The following is a 17,051-nucleotide window of genomic DNA, read 5'->3' as shown; positions in this document are numbered from 1 at the left end:
AGCGAGTGTTCACAAGTGTTGAGTCCTGTGAAGGAGCTCCAGATGGAAAGTTTTGTTTTGTGTTTACCTTATGATTAAAGTTGTTGCATGTCCGCCAGTTCCCACCCCAAAACGAGCAAGTTTGAGCCACTTGTACTGTAGGATAGCTTTCAGAAAAAACAAAAACCCGCAAAGAACCTTTACACAGAGGAACATAAAACCTACTGCCAGCTAGCGTTCGGAAGTGTTATTGCAGAGCAACACAAACAGCACGCAGAAGTACAAACAACACGGCAACGCACAAGGGCAGGTGCCGTGGTCACACCGATCACTCGACGCAGAAGTATAAATCAGCCTTAAGTCCCTTTTATTCATCAGAGGTTCGCCACAGCAGAATGAACCACCAACTTATCAGTAAATGTTTTACACAGCAGATACCCTTCCAGCTGCAACCCACTACTGGGAAACACCCATACACTCTCATTCTCACACCATACACTAGGGACAACTTAGCTTACCCAATGCACCTGTTGGACTGTGGGGAAAACCGGAGCACCCAGATGAACACGGGGAGAGCATGAAAACTCCACACAGACATGCCAACTGACCCAGTCGAGGCTCGAACCAGCGCCCTTTTTGTGTGAGGCGACAGCACTACCTACTGCGCCACCTAAACTTATTTTATTAAAATGTCATAATGATTCGTAATTTCTTTGATTTAGTGTTTAATCAACATCGTGACTCAGTGGTTAGCGCTGTCACCTCGAAGGTTGCTGGTTTGAGTCCATACCCAGTTAGCATTTCTATGTGGAGTTTGCATGTTCCTCATGTTCTCCTCGTGTTGGCGTGGGTTTCCTCCAGGTGCTTCCGTTTCCCCCACAATTCAAAAATAAATTGTTTAGGTGAACTGAATGAACTAAAGTGAATGAAAGTGTGTGTGGATGAGTGTGTATGGGTGTTTCCCAGTACGTGGGTTCCAGTTGGAAGGGTATCCGCTGCGTAAAACTTATGCTAGAATAGATGGCGGTTCCTTCCGCAGTTGCAACCTCTGAAAAGAGACTAAGCCATATAAAAATGAAGAATGAATGATAGAATATTAATTAGTATGATCTCATTCATACATTTTTAGTGTGATTTGCTTATCTCCCACTGAGGGGAAAGGTTAGGGGGTTTGGCATGGCTACCCCTTTAAATAAAAAGTATGAGTTTTTAAACGATTTAACTTTTGTGACAATACGCAAATAGTTATGCTTTCTCATGAAATCCGTCTGGTAATTCTCAAAATTTTGTCCCTCTCTCTGGATCCTGAATCTCACACCTCCAGGTAACCTGACGGCACACAGTAGTTGAAGCACAGGCCGCTAAATTCACATCTAATCAGAAATGGCCTCTAGCCAGCAATAAAGCAACTCTGTCTGTCAAGTTATGGGCAATACAAATCACACCGTTATGAGACTCTGTCCAATGCAGCTTTTCTCATAGCTCCAATAGGGCATAAACAGTGAGGCATTAACAGAGTCTTACATCATCCAGTATCTGGAGTCTCATAAAGGCGTCGAGTGATTCTGCTATAACTCAAAGACACACTCTTTCTGCAAACTTCTCATCTGCATTTCAAATACTGGGCCGAGCGGCGGCAGGGACCACTCGCCGAAGAAGTCCTGGATTTGAGTCGTGCCTGGTCTAATCTTCCGGAGCTGGTCTTCACATCGGCCTTCTTGTTGTCGCTCCTGGGGTTTTGGTGCAGTAGTCCAGAAGCCGTGTGTGGTCATCACTTCAGTGTAGCCTCTCTCACAGCCACACACACCGCTCTGAACACACAGGCAATCAGCTTATATTCTTATCTATTCACCTTTTCCTGTATGTGGTTAATGGTCACTGACTTCCCGTTTGGAACTTTAAATAAAAATTGTAAAAAGTGAAACAAGTCATTTTAAATAGTAAGGTTGTGCTTAAATAATTCACAACCATGAGGAAACCTTGTGCCAGGCTTTGAGCACTATTGTTTTACTTATATGAAAATAAGCTTGGTATTTTTGATGATATTAGTGTCATATCTACAGTAAAAGCTGTGTTTTTTTTTCCAACAGATTATTGTCTCTTTGCATTTCCTACACCACAATAATTTCGAGAGGATCTGTTCTTATTATTGACCACGGCTGGACCTGCATTAGCTAACACATGATTCTCCAATCAGACAATTCCTAAGTCACTACAAATAATCATAGTCTTCATACCACAAGTTATTTTTGTCTAGAAGAATTCCCCTTCCTCTCCTATTTCTCCTACTTTTTCCTAGATTGAGCGGCACGGCGGCCCAGTGGTTAGCGTTGATGCCTCACAGCAAGAACGTCACTGGTTCTAATCCTTACTAGGCCAGTTGACATTTCTGAGCGGAATTTACATGTTCTTCCCGTGCTCGTGTGGGTTTCCCCCGGGTTCCCGTTTCCTCTGACCGTTCAATTGACTAAATTAATTTGGCACCCTAGTCAAGTTCCTAGCCAACAATATTTTTCCCTCATAAAGCAATTCGTCATTGGCCACAAATAAGTGGACATCTACCTGATCTCAATCTCGCCTCTTGCCCTGCAAATGGGAGGGAACCCAGGGCTGGAGGATCTTTGAGCTCAGGACTCTCTCCCAGGACAGCATCCCGAACATGCTTTATAATCAATCATCACCTAAGTGTGAACTCTTGAATACATGCTTATAAAATTGCTGTGAAAAGACTAGGGTTATTACTGGTCTGCTAAAAGTAATTATTTTATTTACAATTAATTATAAGTTTTCTATTTAATATTCAGTTACTGAACTAAAAGAAGAAGAATGCCACCACATTGTACCCAGTTACAAAAAATGATTCTTAACAGTTTCAAAGCCCCCATAAATGATGAAAAAATCACGGGGCGCAAGAAAACATGGATTTTCTAGAAGCATTTTTGTTTCACTTTTATTGAAAAGTCTGTGGAGTAGGTCAGACCTACATTCCACTTCGTCTTGTATATTTATATAACTTGTATGTACCAATTAAAATCTTGAATCTTGAAACAGTACACCCCATACAAGAAACACTAATATGTTTAAAAGAAGACTACAGCTTCAGTGTAACTTAAGATCAAACAGCATCTCTTGAGGCATGACGATGATTGGTATAAAAAGCCATTTAAATTCGTCCTTACTTTTCAATCAGAAGCAAAAAAGTTAAAATAAAATCAAAGTTCGGGTAGCAATGAGGCAACTCAGCAAACAGTTTTGTGTTTAATAGACATCTAATAGACATCTAAACATAGACAGCTTGGCTAAAACAAGGCTAAACTTGGGCTGTCAGTAAAAATATCTAAAAGACATCTAAGAATAGCTCAAAACAAATAAACAGATTAGACAGACTATATGTGCAGTCGTTCATTTCTGTTTATTTGACGACTAGTTTAGTTTTGGCTTATTCTTAGACATCCATTAGATTTTCACTGACAGACAAAGTTTAGCTTGTTTTAGCCAAGACGACTATGTTTAGACATCTATTAGACTTCTTTTAAAAACAAAACAATGCTTGCTAAGAATTATGAATGGAAATAAAAGTTTAATACTCACTGTTTTAAAAGAATAGTTTACCCAAAACTGTCTCCTGATTATTTAATCATCTCCAGACTATCTAAGATGTACATATGACTTTCTTCAAACAAAAGGAATTTCATTTTGTGTTTGTAGTTATAGTTACACAAAATGTTAGTTGTAGTAAAATGACCGACCCTTTTTATTTACAAGACCTTTATTTATCAGCTGAGGTTGTGTGGATAACCTTGAAATGCCCTATTTTTGAGCAATGCAGAAAGTTTGATCAATATTCATGTTTAAGAAAAATGTCCTAATGCATCTATTTGCATGTAGTTACATTCAGTGCACTGCAAGTGGCAGTCAATGTACAGCTTTAACAGTTTGATGTTTTTATCCACTGTTCAAAGAACATTGTGCAGAATTTACATATGCATTAAATTATTCCTTTCATCATTACACTAATAGCAATAACTAAAGGTCATATGATGGAATATCTTCGGTTTTTCTAGTTTTGTCATGCTGTTTACAGTACACTGTGGTTCAACATGCAGATGGATATGGTACACACTGAGGATGTGATGTGTTGCCTGTGATTACCTGCTTGCAGTGGGAGAAGGGTTTAGTGCAGGGAGGGTGACAGTGGCGCACAGTGGTCGGCCGGTTCTGTGGAAAGCAGCCCCCTTCCAACAAGAAAAAAGAAGTAATTATTGCGATTTCCCTATTGATAGCCAGATAAAAGTGCTGTCACACCTGATTAATGGCTTAAAGAACCCATCACAGCTTCTGATCAATCAGAGAAGATTGTAATTTTGGAATAGAAAATTACATGTCAAAACATCAGGGACTAATACTCAGGGTTCGGTCTTTTCTCAACCAGAAGAGATTACCTCTCACAGCTTATTTTTGCCTGAGACCATTCCATACTCAGATAAGATCACCTTCCTCTGTTATTTACAGCACTTTGCACAAACCGAAAGCCTTCATTCCCGTTCTAAATGTTCAAGTGAAAGCTTGCCATCTGGAGAGTTCATTTCGGCACAATCAAACCATGTTTTATAACATTCGCTTTCAGACAAGAGATAGTTTATTGACGACGTCTGTTGAAATGGAGGGAGAGAATGGAGAAAATGTTGATTGTGCTATTAAACTGTCCAACACAAGGTCTGCCACATTCAATTATCATTATCCTTGTAAAGGCAACCTTTCGTGCACATCCTTATGTACCATCTTTTTGCAGCTAGTCCACAACCAGTATTTAAAAAAACGCGAGTAAGACTGAATCTTCTTTAAAAAAAGTTACTGAAGAAATGCAAAATGAAAGTACAAAAGATACAATAGACTCGATATAGCTCGGTCAAAAGATTGTGTTGCTTCTAACATCCATAACTGCAATCTGACTTAAACGTACAAACTAATGACATCATGACATATTATAGACACAAGCCAAAAAATACCAAAGCAAAAGTTTTTCAATTGAATTAATTATTAAATTATGCAGTTTAGATAATACAAGAATTAGGATTTCTTATTTTATTTAAATATCAATATCATTATGTTTTAACCTTTTAACTGAATTAACATCACAAATGAATTACGGATAACTGGCTCTTACAATACTTATCCAGAACATTTCAAGGAGCCTTCAATATTGTAGTCAAAATGAGAATCACTGCATATTAACTAGTAATACACAACACGTTTTAAAGAGAGAATTGTTAATAAGTTCTCAGTAAATGAACAATCAATTTTCAATTTTTTGGATTGAAATTTAATTGATTTGATTGATTTTTTACACTCGATCAATTGTTTTTAAATCTGAGTATAGGTGAGCTAATCCTGTTAGTCAAAGTCCATATGATTGGGTCCTTTTAACAGTCAACTTCCAATATATAATGTTGCTGATGAACATGAAAAAGTTAAATAAAGTTACACTAAAACAGGAGGTTTTTCTTGTCAGAAAGCGCTTTATACTGTACAAATAAGCACTGTTTCTCCTTGAATGAAGCTCCTTGAATGTAGTTTTCTTTTGGGACGTACATGACAAGGGCATTCAAAAGATGAGGCTTGGTTGAATCGTGAGTTAGTTCCGTAATTTCTGTTCTCTCCAATACCAAGAGATGCTTTCTCACAAATAAAATATAGCAATAAACATGCAAACGTTTTTCCCCAGATGCAATAAAAGCTTAGTTTATTATAAAGTGCTTTCTGTGCAAGTGCTTCAAGTATGTGTGCTCTGAAAATAATGTTTCAAGAGTTCACACTTGTCTGATGACTGATAATAAAGCTTGTTTGGCATGCTGTCCTGGGAGAGAGCCCTGAGATAAAAAGATCCTCGAGCCCTGGGCTTCCTCCCATATGCAGGGCAAAAGGAGAGATTGAGCTCAGGTAGATCTCGATGAACTCCCCTGACTTATTTCTGGCTAATGACCAATATAGGATGGCTAAGGAGAGGTGTACACTTACTAAGAGCTTGGCTATGGTATCAATTTGGAATGTTCAATTTACTTAGATTGCGTGTTTTTTTGGACTGTGGGAGGAAACCGGAGAACCCGGGGAAACCCACACAAGCATGGGGAGAGCGAGCAAACTCCGCACAGAAATGTCTACTGGTTTCGTAGGGAGTTTAACCAGAGACATTCTTGCTGTGAGGCAACAGTGCTAATCACTGGATTGCTGTGTCGCCCATCTATAAAGGAGGGGGAGTAGGGGTGTGTAGGGGGGGATTCTTCAAGATGAAGATATTGAGATAAAAAACTATTTATAATGAATTAGGAATCATCTGATTGGTAAATCAAACGTGAGCTGATGTGGGACCAGCTGTGAACAATCATAAGCACATGATTCTCTTAAAATTAGTTTATAAATAAACTTCACTTGAGGAGTTTAAACTGACAGGCTTTAAAATACATGCAGATATTTTGTTTATTATTGTTTATTATTATTGAGTAACCGAGGCACGAGCTGTGAAGGCTCCATCCACTTTTTAAGAGACACAATAAGTGTGGTTTTGTTTCCGTTTAAAAAGGGACATATAGTGAATGGTATGAAAAATGTAAGGCACAATCTTGGGATGCCCTCTTAAAGGTACCGTATGTAATGTTTGCCACTAGAAGAAGTGTATTCACAACAAACAAAGATGTAGTTTGATGATGCTGTGGAATCATGAGAGTTGGGGTCCTCATTACATTCTACAGGACTCCTGGAGAAATCATGATCATAGATGAGGTAAAGTATTTAAAACTTATAATCAGGGTAACATGAAGCAATGTAGTCTAAAAGCTGTCAAAGCAAAACGAGACCTCTGAAGAAATTGCTGATGAGAGATGAGCATGACTTGGCACCAAAGCAGCGGACCTTTTATTATGCCACAGTCCACTATTTATGGTTCTTGAGTAGTGATCATTTTGGGAAAGAAGCAGGGCTGTTTTATACTAAAAACAATTTCTTTATTAAATCACGTTTGGTGTTTCATGATTTATATAACACCAAAGTGAAAATTAAAGGTGTGTGACATCATTAACATGGTGACACAGCACACGCGTCCGTTCCCTCATTTAAAATTGCTAGATTTGAACATTATTTAAAATATTTGGCATACATGTTAGTTCGGTACATAACTCATCAAATATTTAACACAATTTTAATAGTTTATATGAATATTTAATAAATTCTTACATACTGTGCCTTTAAACAAAACAGTATTATTACTTAGCATATGAATGGTACCTTTTATACAAATTTTGACAAAGTTTTGAACTCTGTACCTGACACCAGAATGATTAAGAAGCTTCCCATCTTTGTCCAGCAGACTCCGGAAATGAAACAGTGGCACTTGGATCTTTGACAAGTTACAGCATCTGTTAAAAGATAAATATTAATATTAAACAAATACAATACAAGATATTTGGACATAATAACATTGCTTCATTAATTATCTTTCTACTTTCTAAATGAATATTATTAAAAATAATGTATTCATGCATGAATTCTCTTTTTTCCATCATTGCCAACATTCATTCATTCATTTTCTTTTTGGCTTAGTCCTTTTATTAATCTGGGTCGCCACAGCGGACTGAATTATTCTGTTCAGCGACTGAACATATCTGAAAATTCATTTCACATAGCATGCTTGTCACATAATAGAAACAAAAAATCTGTCACAACAGCTCAAAACCTGTATCATGTGAATGAAGTCCATCTTTTTCCCAGGTTTTTTTTTCTTGCCATTGTTTTTTCAAATTCAGATGCTGTCATCTTATTCCATGTAAAGTTGATATGAGCAAGATCTGGAGATGTTGACACTCTCGCTAAGAAAAAGAATAGAAGAAAAACAACACAAATATACATTTACTGCGTCACAGATTGTCACAATACTTGTATTTCTACCTTTTATCCTGAGATATAAATACAATGTATTTGTACTAAATGTACACATTCAGTATAATGATACATGTCCCATTTCTTTATCAATATACTGTATTGAATGCCTGCATTTCTGTTTACAGACTGATTTCTCAAGGCTACTCACTTTGAAATATACCAGTATTAATCAGTTCAAGCATATGAAAAACAACTCATTGAAACAGCATTGAAACAGAGCCCGATCTGAGCTAGCTTTAAACTCTGTATAACAGTGGTGTCCAAACTCAGTCCTGGAGGCCGATGTCCCTGCGACGAGTTTAGCCTCCAACTTGTCTCAAACACAACCTGCAAGGATGTTTCTAGAAAGCCCTAATAAGAGCTTGATCCTAGCTAGCCCCAGGTATGTCTGAATGGGGTTGAAAATAAACTTTGCAGGACATCGGCCCTCTCAGGACGAGTTTGGACACCCCTGCTGTATATTGAGTGGTACCTTTATACTTGTAGAGCATGTCATTACTTGCGTTCACCACTTCATTGTCGACTCTTGACATGTGGATGTTTTAGGTGCAGCTGAGCTAGCATCTCTAGATCAATATCACCTGCGAAATGAGATGAATATGGATGCATGAGAACTCTTTTAGGTATTAAAATATGAAATAATGCTATAAACGGAATGTTAATAACTGTTGTTATGAAAAGCATACCTGCCTCCGCTCCCCACTCCCATTACATTCAAAACGGATCTCCCTCCACCAATGCCTGCGGAGACAGCGAGAGAGAACATAATAAAGCCGAGATAATATTATAATATCTTGTCATTGTTAAATCTGCTGGCACATTCTGTATTACAAGCTAGGACAGGCTAAATGAATAAAATATGACATTCATCAAGAAAGATAAAGCACCTTGCCAGAATGTCGGGAAGCGTATTATGAATGAAGTCCTGCATGCACTGGTGCTCTGATGAGCGCTCCAGAAAGAGCTCAAATGATTTGAGGTATCTGGGATAATCTTCCACAAGTGTTTTGAATGGAGCTGCCATGGTTTCCACTGGCTGAAATAGATGACCTGTGCTTTACAATGATAAAATTAGTTATGAGTAATATTAAATGAAACACAGAAGAAGATATGAAGAGTTCAGATGCAAAAACCTCTAAGTGTCGTCTGAAATGTTCTTCTGAAATGGGATTTTTTCCATCAGGTTGAGTAATTTCAATTTTATTATAAATAATAGATATTTGTCATTGTCTTTAAAGTAAAGTAACTGAAATAAACATAGGAGATGATCAGAAAAATGATAATTTTAAAAGCTAATTTTAGATGCACTGGTTTTTGCATCTGAGCTCATCACATTTCAGAATCAGAATCAGAATCAGAATCAGAATCGGTTTTATTGCCAAGTGTGCTTCACACACACAAGGAATTTGTTTGGCTACAGAAGCTTCCCAGTGTACATAAAGTGACATGTGACAACACAAAATAATCTGAAAAAATAAAATAATAATAATAAAAAATGATGAACATTAAACAGATGCGGTTAGTGAAGAAACCGGATGTTGAATTGTATGTACAGATTGTTATAAATATACAGGTTACAAGGTGCTGTGTACAAGTGCGAATGTAGAAAGTATTGCATTGTATATTGATATAAGGTGCTGTGTACAAGTGCGTATGAGAAAGTATTGCACATATTTATTGCACAGTAGGGGAATATTTAACTGTTCATAAGGTAGACAGCCTGAGGAAAGAAACTTTTCCTGTGTCTGGCTGTTTTTGTGCTTGGTGCTCTGAAGCGCCGACCAGACGGTAACAGTTCAAACAGGTAGTGTGCTGGGTGTGAGGCGTCCAGAGTGATTTTGCGAGCCCTTTTACTCACTCTGGAAGAGTACAGTTCTTGAAGTGTAGGAAGGGTATGCCAGTGATTCGTTCAGCAGTCCGGACTATTCGCTGTAGTCTACGGAGGTCGGTTTTGGCAGCTGAGCCGAACCAGACGGTGATTGAAGTGCAGAGGATGGATTGGGATGACAGCCTGAGTAGAAACTGTACGAGCAGCTCCTGTGGCAGGTTGAACTTCCTCAGCTGACGAAGGAAGTACAGTCTCTGCTGGGCTTTTCTTCACAATAGAGTCTATATGAGTGTCCCACTTCAGATCCTGAGAGATGGTGGTGCCCAGGAACCTGAATGACTCTACTGCAGCCCACAGTGCTGTTCATGATGGGGAGTGGGGGGAGTGCAGGGGGGTTTCTCCTGAAGTCCACTATCATCTCCACTGTTTTGAGCGTGTTCAGCTCCAGGTTGTTGTATCTGCACCATAACGCCAGCCGCTCCACCTCTGTCTGTATGCAGACTCGTCACCGTTCTGGATGAGGCCGATACAGTAGTGTCGTCTGCAAACTTATGAGTTTGATGGAGGGGTCTTTTGCAGTGCAGTCGTTGGTGTACAGGGAGAAGAGCAGTGGAGAAAGAACCACATCCCTGGGGGGCACCAGTGCTGATGGTGCGGCTGTCGGATGTGATTTATGCCCATTCTGACTAGCTGCTGGTCTATCTGTCAAAAGCTGGTGATCCATTGACAGACAGAGCTAGGAACAGAGAGCTGGGCCAGTTTGTACTCGAGCAGTGATGGGACGATGGTGTTAACGGCAGAACTGAAGTCCACAAACAGAATCCTTGCGTAGTTCCCTGGTTTGTCCAGATGTTGTAGGGTATAATGCAGTCCCATGTTGACGGCATCATCCACAGACCGGTTTGCTCTATAGGCGAACTGCAGGGGGGCCAGCAGGGGGTCCAGTGATGTCCTTCAGATATGCTAGCACCAGTCTTTCGAATGACTTCATGGCCACAGATGTTAAGGCCACAGGTCTGTAGTCATTGAGTCCTGTGATCTTTGGCTTCTTTGGGATTGGGATGATGGTGGAGCGCTTAAAGCAGGATGGAACTTTGCGCTGTTTCCAGTGATCTATTGAAGATATGGGGAGAAAATGGGAGCCAGCTGGTCAGCGCAGGTTCTCAGACAGGCTGGTGAGACACCATCTGGCCCTGGTGCTTTCCTTCTCTTCTGTTTACTGAAGATCTGACGCACATTTTCCTCACTGATCTGAAGAGCAGGGGGGGAGAGGAAGATGGCTGGAGGTGTTGATGGCTGTGTAGGGCGATGGTCCGGGCTGTGTTGATGTGGTGTTGATGGCTGTGTAGGGCGATGGTCCGGGCTGTGTTGATGTGGTATTGATGGCCGTGTAGGGCGATGGTCCGGGCTGTGTTGATGTGGTGTTGATGGCTGTGTAGGGGAGATGGTCCGGGTGGGTGTGAGGTGTCTGGTCATAGGTGGTCAAACCTACAGTAGAACATATTCAGCTCGTTTGCAATATGTTTATTGCTGTCGATACTGGGGGACGGTGTCTTGTAATTAGTGAATCTTTTAAGCCTCTCCACACTGATGCAGGGTCGTTAGCTGAAAACTGGTTTTGCAGCTTTTTGGCATAGCTTTTCTTAGCCACACCAATCTCCTTTGTCAATGTGTTCCTGGCCCGATTGTACAGGATCCTGTCCACCACTCCTGTAAGCATCCTCTTTGGCCTGACGAAGCTGTCTGAGTTTTGGTGTGAACCATGGTTTATCATTGTTAAATGACAAGTAGGTCCTGGTAGGGATGCATAACTCCTCACAGAAACTGATGTATGATGTTACAGTCTCTGTGAGCTCGTCCAGATCTGTGGCTGCAGCTTCAAAAACATCCCAGTCAGTGCATTCAAAACAGGCTTGTAAGACCTGCTCTGTGTCGTTGGTCCATCTCTTGACAGTCCTTAATACTGGCTTAGTAGTTTTAAGTTTTTGCCTGTAAGTTGGTATAAGATGAACCAGGCAGTGATCGGAGAGTCCTAGAGCTGCTCTGGCGACGGAGCGATATGCATCCTTTATTGTGGTGTAGCAATGGTCCAAAATTTTATTGCCTCTGGTGGGGCATGTAATGTGCTGTTTGAATTTAGGGCAGCTCATGTGTGAGTTTTGCCTGATTAAAGTCCCCAAGTATGATAAAAGCAGAGTCCGGGTGTTGTTGTTCTGTCTCTGTGATCAGATCAGCCAGCTGTTGCAGTGCAGTACTCACGTGTGCTTGCGGTGGAATGTAAACACAGACGAGAATGAACGAGGAAAACTCTCTTGGTGAATAAAACGGCTTACAGTTAATGAAAAGCACTTCCACATCAGGACAGCACATCTTCTTTAACACAGTTACATCCGTACACCACCTTCTGTTGATGTAAAAGCATGTCCCACCACCGCGCGTTTTGCCCGTTGACTCCGTATCGCGATCTGCTCTGTACAGCTGAAAGTCCGGTAGGTTTAATGCGCTGTCCGGAATGGCTTCGTTTAGCCAGGTTTCCGTGAAACACAGGACAGCAGAGTTGTTAAAGTTCTTGTTTTTGCATGTGAGCAGAAATAGTTCGTCCATTTTGTTAGGAAGAGAGCGGAGATTCGCCAGGTGAATGCTGGGCAGCGCCGTTCTGAAGCCGCGCTGTCTTAGCCTGACGAGCGCGCCGGCTCGCTTCCCACGCTTGCGCGTCTTGTAGCGTTTCCACAATGCGGCTGCTCCGCCGACTACAATGTTCCGCAAAACGCCACAAAAATCAAAATCCAGTTCTTGATTGGTTGGTGTGCACTGCCGAATGTTCAGCAGCTCGTCCCTGGTGTAACTGATCGTGTTTGACAAACATAAAACAGGACAGACTAACAAAAACAGTGCAAACACTGGAGAGCCCCCCGCCGAAGCGGCCATCCGCGGCGCCATCTTGATGAGGTCTCTTAGAGAAATAATTGCTATTTTAGTGGTCATGAATTGAGAAAACAAACTTCCCTTTATCTTATAACTCAAATTATTGTTGTTAGCTCCAAAAAAGCTAGCAAAACAGCTAATTTAATATTTCCCTCATAATTTAAAACCTTTGTTAATGTTAAAGACGAACCTGAGAGATCACTATGAAAAAAATGCACTTCAATTCATGACCTTTCAGGAAGAAAAAAAAGTTGTAAGCAGGGCTGTACGATTAACCAAATCGAATCGCAATCGCGATTTGAATCATTGCCATAAGATAATCGTAAAAAGGTGTGATATGGAATATACATGTATTATTTAATTTCCCCCACCCAGAGCAAATGCATGACTGCTGTCTTACTAGCCAATTGAGTGAGCACACTTTCGTTCTGCCCAATCAGAACTTTTCAATCTGCCTCTTATCAGTCATTTTACTTTGCTGAGTGTTCTGTATTTATATAATTATATATATATTTTTGTTTTTATAAAAGGCTACATTATCTCTCTAATTTCAGCTTACCTTGTTTACAAAAAGGTAAGGTAATTTTATTTAAGATGATTGCTCTGGAGAAAAATTTGTTTTTAATTTCTGAATATTTAGAAGCAAATTTGAATAAACGTTGAAGGTAACAATTTATTTTGATGGTCCATTTGAGTATTAGTAGACTGTCTGTTTAATATCTGTTGATACTGCTGCTAAACAGACATTTAACTAACTATAAGAAACTTTGCAAGTACATGTCAACTTACACTAACCCCAACCTAACAGTCTACTTATAATCTAACGAGAATTAGTTGGCATGTAGATGCAATGTAACTTAAATCAAACAAACGGACCAACAAAATAAAGTGTGATCAAAAACTGCAATTAAATATTTTGCCCAAATAGCACAGCCCTAGTTGTAAGTTATGTTCTGTTTTAAACATTTTGGTTGTCTACTTCTATGAGTGACTCTGAATGAGTGACTAAAAACATACAGCTGAGGTTTAAATCTGAAAGATTTATTCAATTCAGTTCATCATAGACTCAACATAGACGTTCGAGTAAATTGAAATTGAAACTGTGTCAGTCCATTTTTCAGAATTAAATTTCAATGTAGTTCACTTCAGTGTGGTTTAATTTTCACTGCTGAAAGTCCAAACACTGAAGAGCAAATCCATCGATGCGCAGCTTCTCCCACACCACACCAGTCCCACACCAGGCAAGCCAGTGGCATCAGTTGTGAGGAACAAAACTTCACCAATTGAAGAAAGTAAACAAGAAACCTCTAGAGAAACCATGCTCAGTTATAATACAAACTTTGATTTATTTAGATTTAGGATTATTATTTGCAAACTGTTTTGCTTAAAGCATAATTTAATGCATTAATATAACAAATGGGCAAGAAGTAATAAACTAATATGTGTTAGTTTCAACAAATGTGTATTGTATATGTAACAGGCATGGGATGATAACCGTTTTCAAGGTATTTTCTGTAATGCCGTTTCTAAGGTATGTGTAAGATTTTTTTTTATTTATTTTTTTTCTTCAGACAACAGTATCTCCAGCAGAAAAAAAATATATACAAATATGCCATAACTTAATTTTTTATGTTCATTCCACATAAATTTGTTAAAAGTGTTAAGTTAACTTAATCAAATTGTGTTGAGACAACATGAATGTATTGTGTGGAACCCTGCATTTTTTCATGGTGTACTGTCAGAATTTTATACCGGCCCATGCCTAATATGTAATTAGAACACAGAACTATTTTCTCCCTTTACACTTTCTTTGCATTTGGGTGAGATTTATGAACATACAGTAAAGCGTCGGCATCTTCATTTGTGCATGAAATATTGTCTATTATTGTGTTACTACTAAATTATTGTTTTGGTTACTTTTTGCCCTATTTTGGCAGAATGCCTAAACGCCTAAGGCACGTCTCACATAAAATTTTATTTCTATGTCAAACAAATTCTACCTGCCTGATATAAACTCCTTTACAGATTATATAACTATTACCGATACACTTATTAGTTGGGCAAAGAGTAATGACGACTTGAAGCTAAGTTTGATGACTCGGGACTTGAATGCAAAGACTCGAGACTTGCTTGTGACTTGCAAAACAACGACTTGGTCTCACGTCTGTACTAACATGAACAAACAATAAACAATACATTAATTGCGGTTTTTATTCGTATTTTTAAAGTTAGTTAATAAAAAATAAGTTTATTGTTATAAAAAAAATTGTTAGTTCTTGTTAACTCACGGTGCATTATATGTTAACATGCATGGAATTAGATTTGAATAATGCATTACTAAATATTAAATGATTATTAATAAATGCTGTACATGCATTGTTCATTATTAGTTCATGTTAGTAAGCACCTTAAGAAAACTTAATGTAAACTGTAACCGAAATAATAAGATTCAATAATAGTTTGTTTCATTGAAAATGTATGTCAATTTCTGCTCGATCAATAGCACAAATAGAAACGCCATCCAATTCCTGCTGCATTTGTCAGACTATAACGTAATCTCAGCAGTAGTAGCCCATATATACGTCGTGCGTCACATTCAGAATGATGATACGATTATCCATCAACAGGTCCATTGAAAGAGTGACAGATTATCTTTTTTAACAACTGTAGGATCATTTCTAACTCTATGTGACTGACCGTGAATGTGCACCGCCGCTTCTGTACACCAGCGGTTCACAAGAACACGGAGAAAGCAGAAGTGCAGCTGCTTACCTTCCTCTTCTCCGTTAACACACACGGCCTGTGATGATGATTGTGTGGGCCGCCGCACATGACAGCCAGACTGAGATTTAGCCACGCCCATTGCAATGAGTCCCCGCCCACACCCTTAAAGCCGAAGGACCACACAAGAAGAACAAGAAAAGAAGATATTTTAAAGCTACTACAATTTCAATCGAGAGAAATCGTTTGGAATTCAATGATGCACATTAACTTTGATATCTGTCCATTTACCTGTGTCTATAGGATTTAAACTTGAATACTCAAGTTGGCTCTTTCCAATTTGTTTCAACGATTAAAGCATACATTAAAATATATAAACAGGCTAGCCAAATACAGCAATTTAAAAAATGAAAGAAACATTTCACATCTTCCCATAGAATTTCTAACAACAAAATAATAACAAAGCTCATTGCTGCGCTCCAGTGTTCAACTGTGAAATTACACTTCACCATAATTTGAGCCATACATGAGCACATTTGTCCTATTTTGACTGCTATGCAATCATAGATCGTGAAAATAGCCCATTGACTCCCATGTGACTTCAGATAATCAGTTTTGACCAATGCAAACAATTATTTTTCAAGAGTCCAACATCCAGCTGTTCAAGAAAACACACAATACAAGTCATCTTTCAGTAGTGATCTACTGTATTGTTTTTAATAGAGAAAATGTTTTACAAATATATTGTATTCTAAATCTTGGACTTTAATTCTTGAAACAAAAAAAGATCAAAAAAGTGGCCCAAATTAAAATCAATTTAAATGCTAATTTGGCTATTGTTGTTATCCATTAATTAACTTTTTGTAAGAAAGGCTAAACATATTGTGAAGCTCTACATTATTATTATTATTATTATTATTATTATGATAATGATGAAGATTATTATTATTATTTTATTATGTTTTTATTTATTAATTTTTTTTCAAATGGCCAAATTATTATTATTATTATTTGCCTAATAAATGACAATAGGCTGGATTTTAATGTAAAACTTTAACAGATTTTAAAAAAAATTCTAATCATGCAATTTGATGCAATAAATTAGTATTTTATAAATAAGTATTTATTCATATTTTTTATTCTAAATCTTTAGAAAATATTTTGGCACATTAAAAAGTGTAGTAATGAATGATGACCACCCAACAAGCTTATCCACCTAAAATTAGTGCTTGTAATAATGTCAGTAAAATGCAACCTATTTAAACCTCATAATTAAATAGAAAATTAGGCAAACAACTGCAAAAAGGTCCACTTTTAGAGAAAAAAGAACCACCTGTTTGACTAGGCTGCCGACGGGCCTGATAATGAATGCTCGAATGACACAACAAGAAAATAGGTATTTTTATGCAATGGTCTTTTTATTATTATTTTAAATTATTATTACTATTATTTTAGCTATTGGTACATACATCACTTGTACAGTAGACATGTACAGTAGATCAGTTTGGCGTTTAAATGAACATTGATGTAAATAATACCAGTCTGTGTCTTACCCCGAACAAATAACAAAAGAGAACAGGAAAAAAATTGAATGATGTTTCTTTAATCTGCCTTTTATATTCTCTTTATTACAAGATTTAAAGTGATTTTCTCACTTCTCAGT

At 38.3% G+C, this 17,051-nt stretch overlaps 1 protein-coding gene across 1 annotated transcript; it reads right to left on the bottom strand.

Annotated features, from left to right (window-relative positions):
* Positions 1 to 7,789: 7,789 nt before the first annotated feature.
* LOC130234643 (histamine N-methyltransferase-like) lies at positions 7,790 to 15,482 on the bottom strand. The gene is made up of 3 exons (XM_056464884.1): positions 15,440 to 15,482; positions 8,802 to 8,964; positions 7,790 to 7,841 (listed from the first exon to the last, which is right to left on the bottom strand). The coding sequence occupies exons 2-3, from the start codon at positions 8,936 to 8,938 to the stop codon at positions 7,790 to 7,792; spliced, it is 189 nt and encodes a 62-aa protein (XP_056320859.1). The 5' UTR covers positions 8,939 to 8,964; positions 15,440 to 15,482.
* Positions 15,483 to 17,051: the final 1,569 nt, after the last annotated feature.

This window comes from Danio aesculapii, chromosome 9 (assembly GCF_903798145.1).
Source record: "Danio aesculapii chromosome 9, fDanAes4.1, whole genome shotgun sequence".
In the NCBI taxonomy this organism is placed as follows: Eukaryota; Metazoa; Chordata; class Actinopteri; order Cypriniformes; family Danionidae; genus Danio; species Danio aesculapii.
Note: the sequence above shows the minus strand (reverse complement) of the source record. Positions and strands in the feature narration are given on the sequence as shown.

What these genes read in the sequence shown, in the direction of transcription:
- LOC130234643 (XM_056464884.1), bottom strand. Translation starts at nt 8,938, where the DNA reads ATGGCAGCTCCATTCAAAACACTTGTGGAAGATTATCCCAGATACCTC. An exon ending in CTTCCCGACATTCTGGCAAG is followed by an intron (nt 7,842 to 8,801) that starts GTGCTTTATCTT and finishes TCTTTTTCTTAG; the next exon opens with CGAGAGTGTCAACATCTCCA.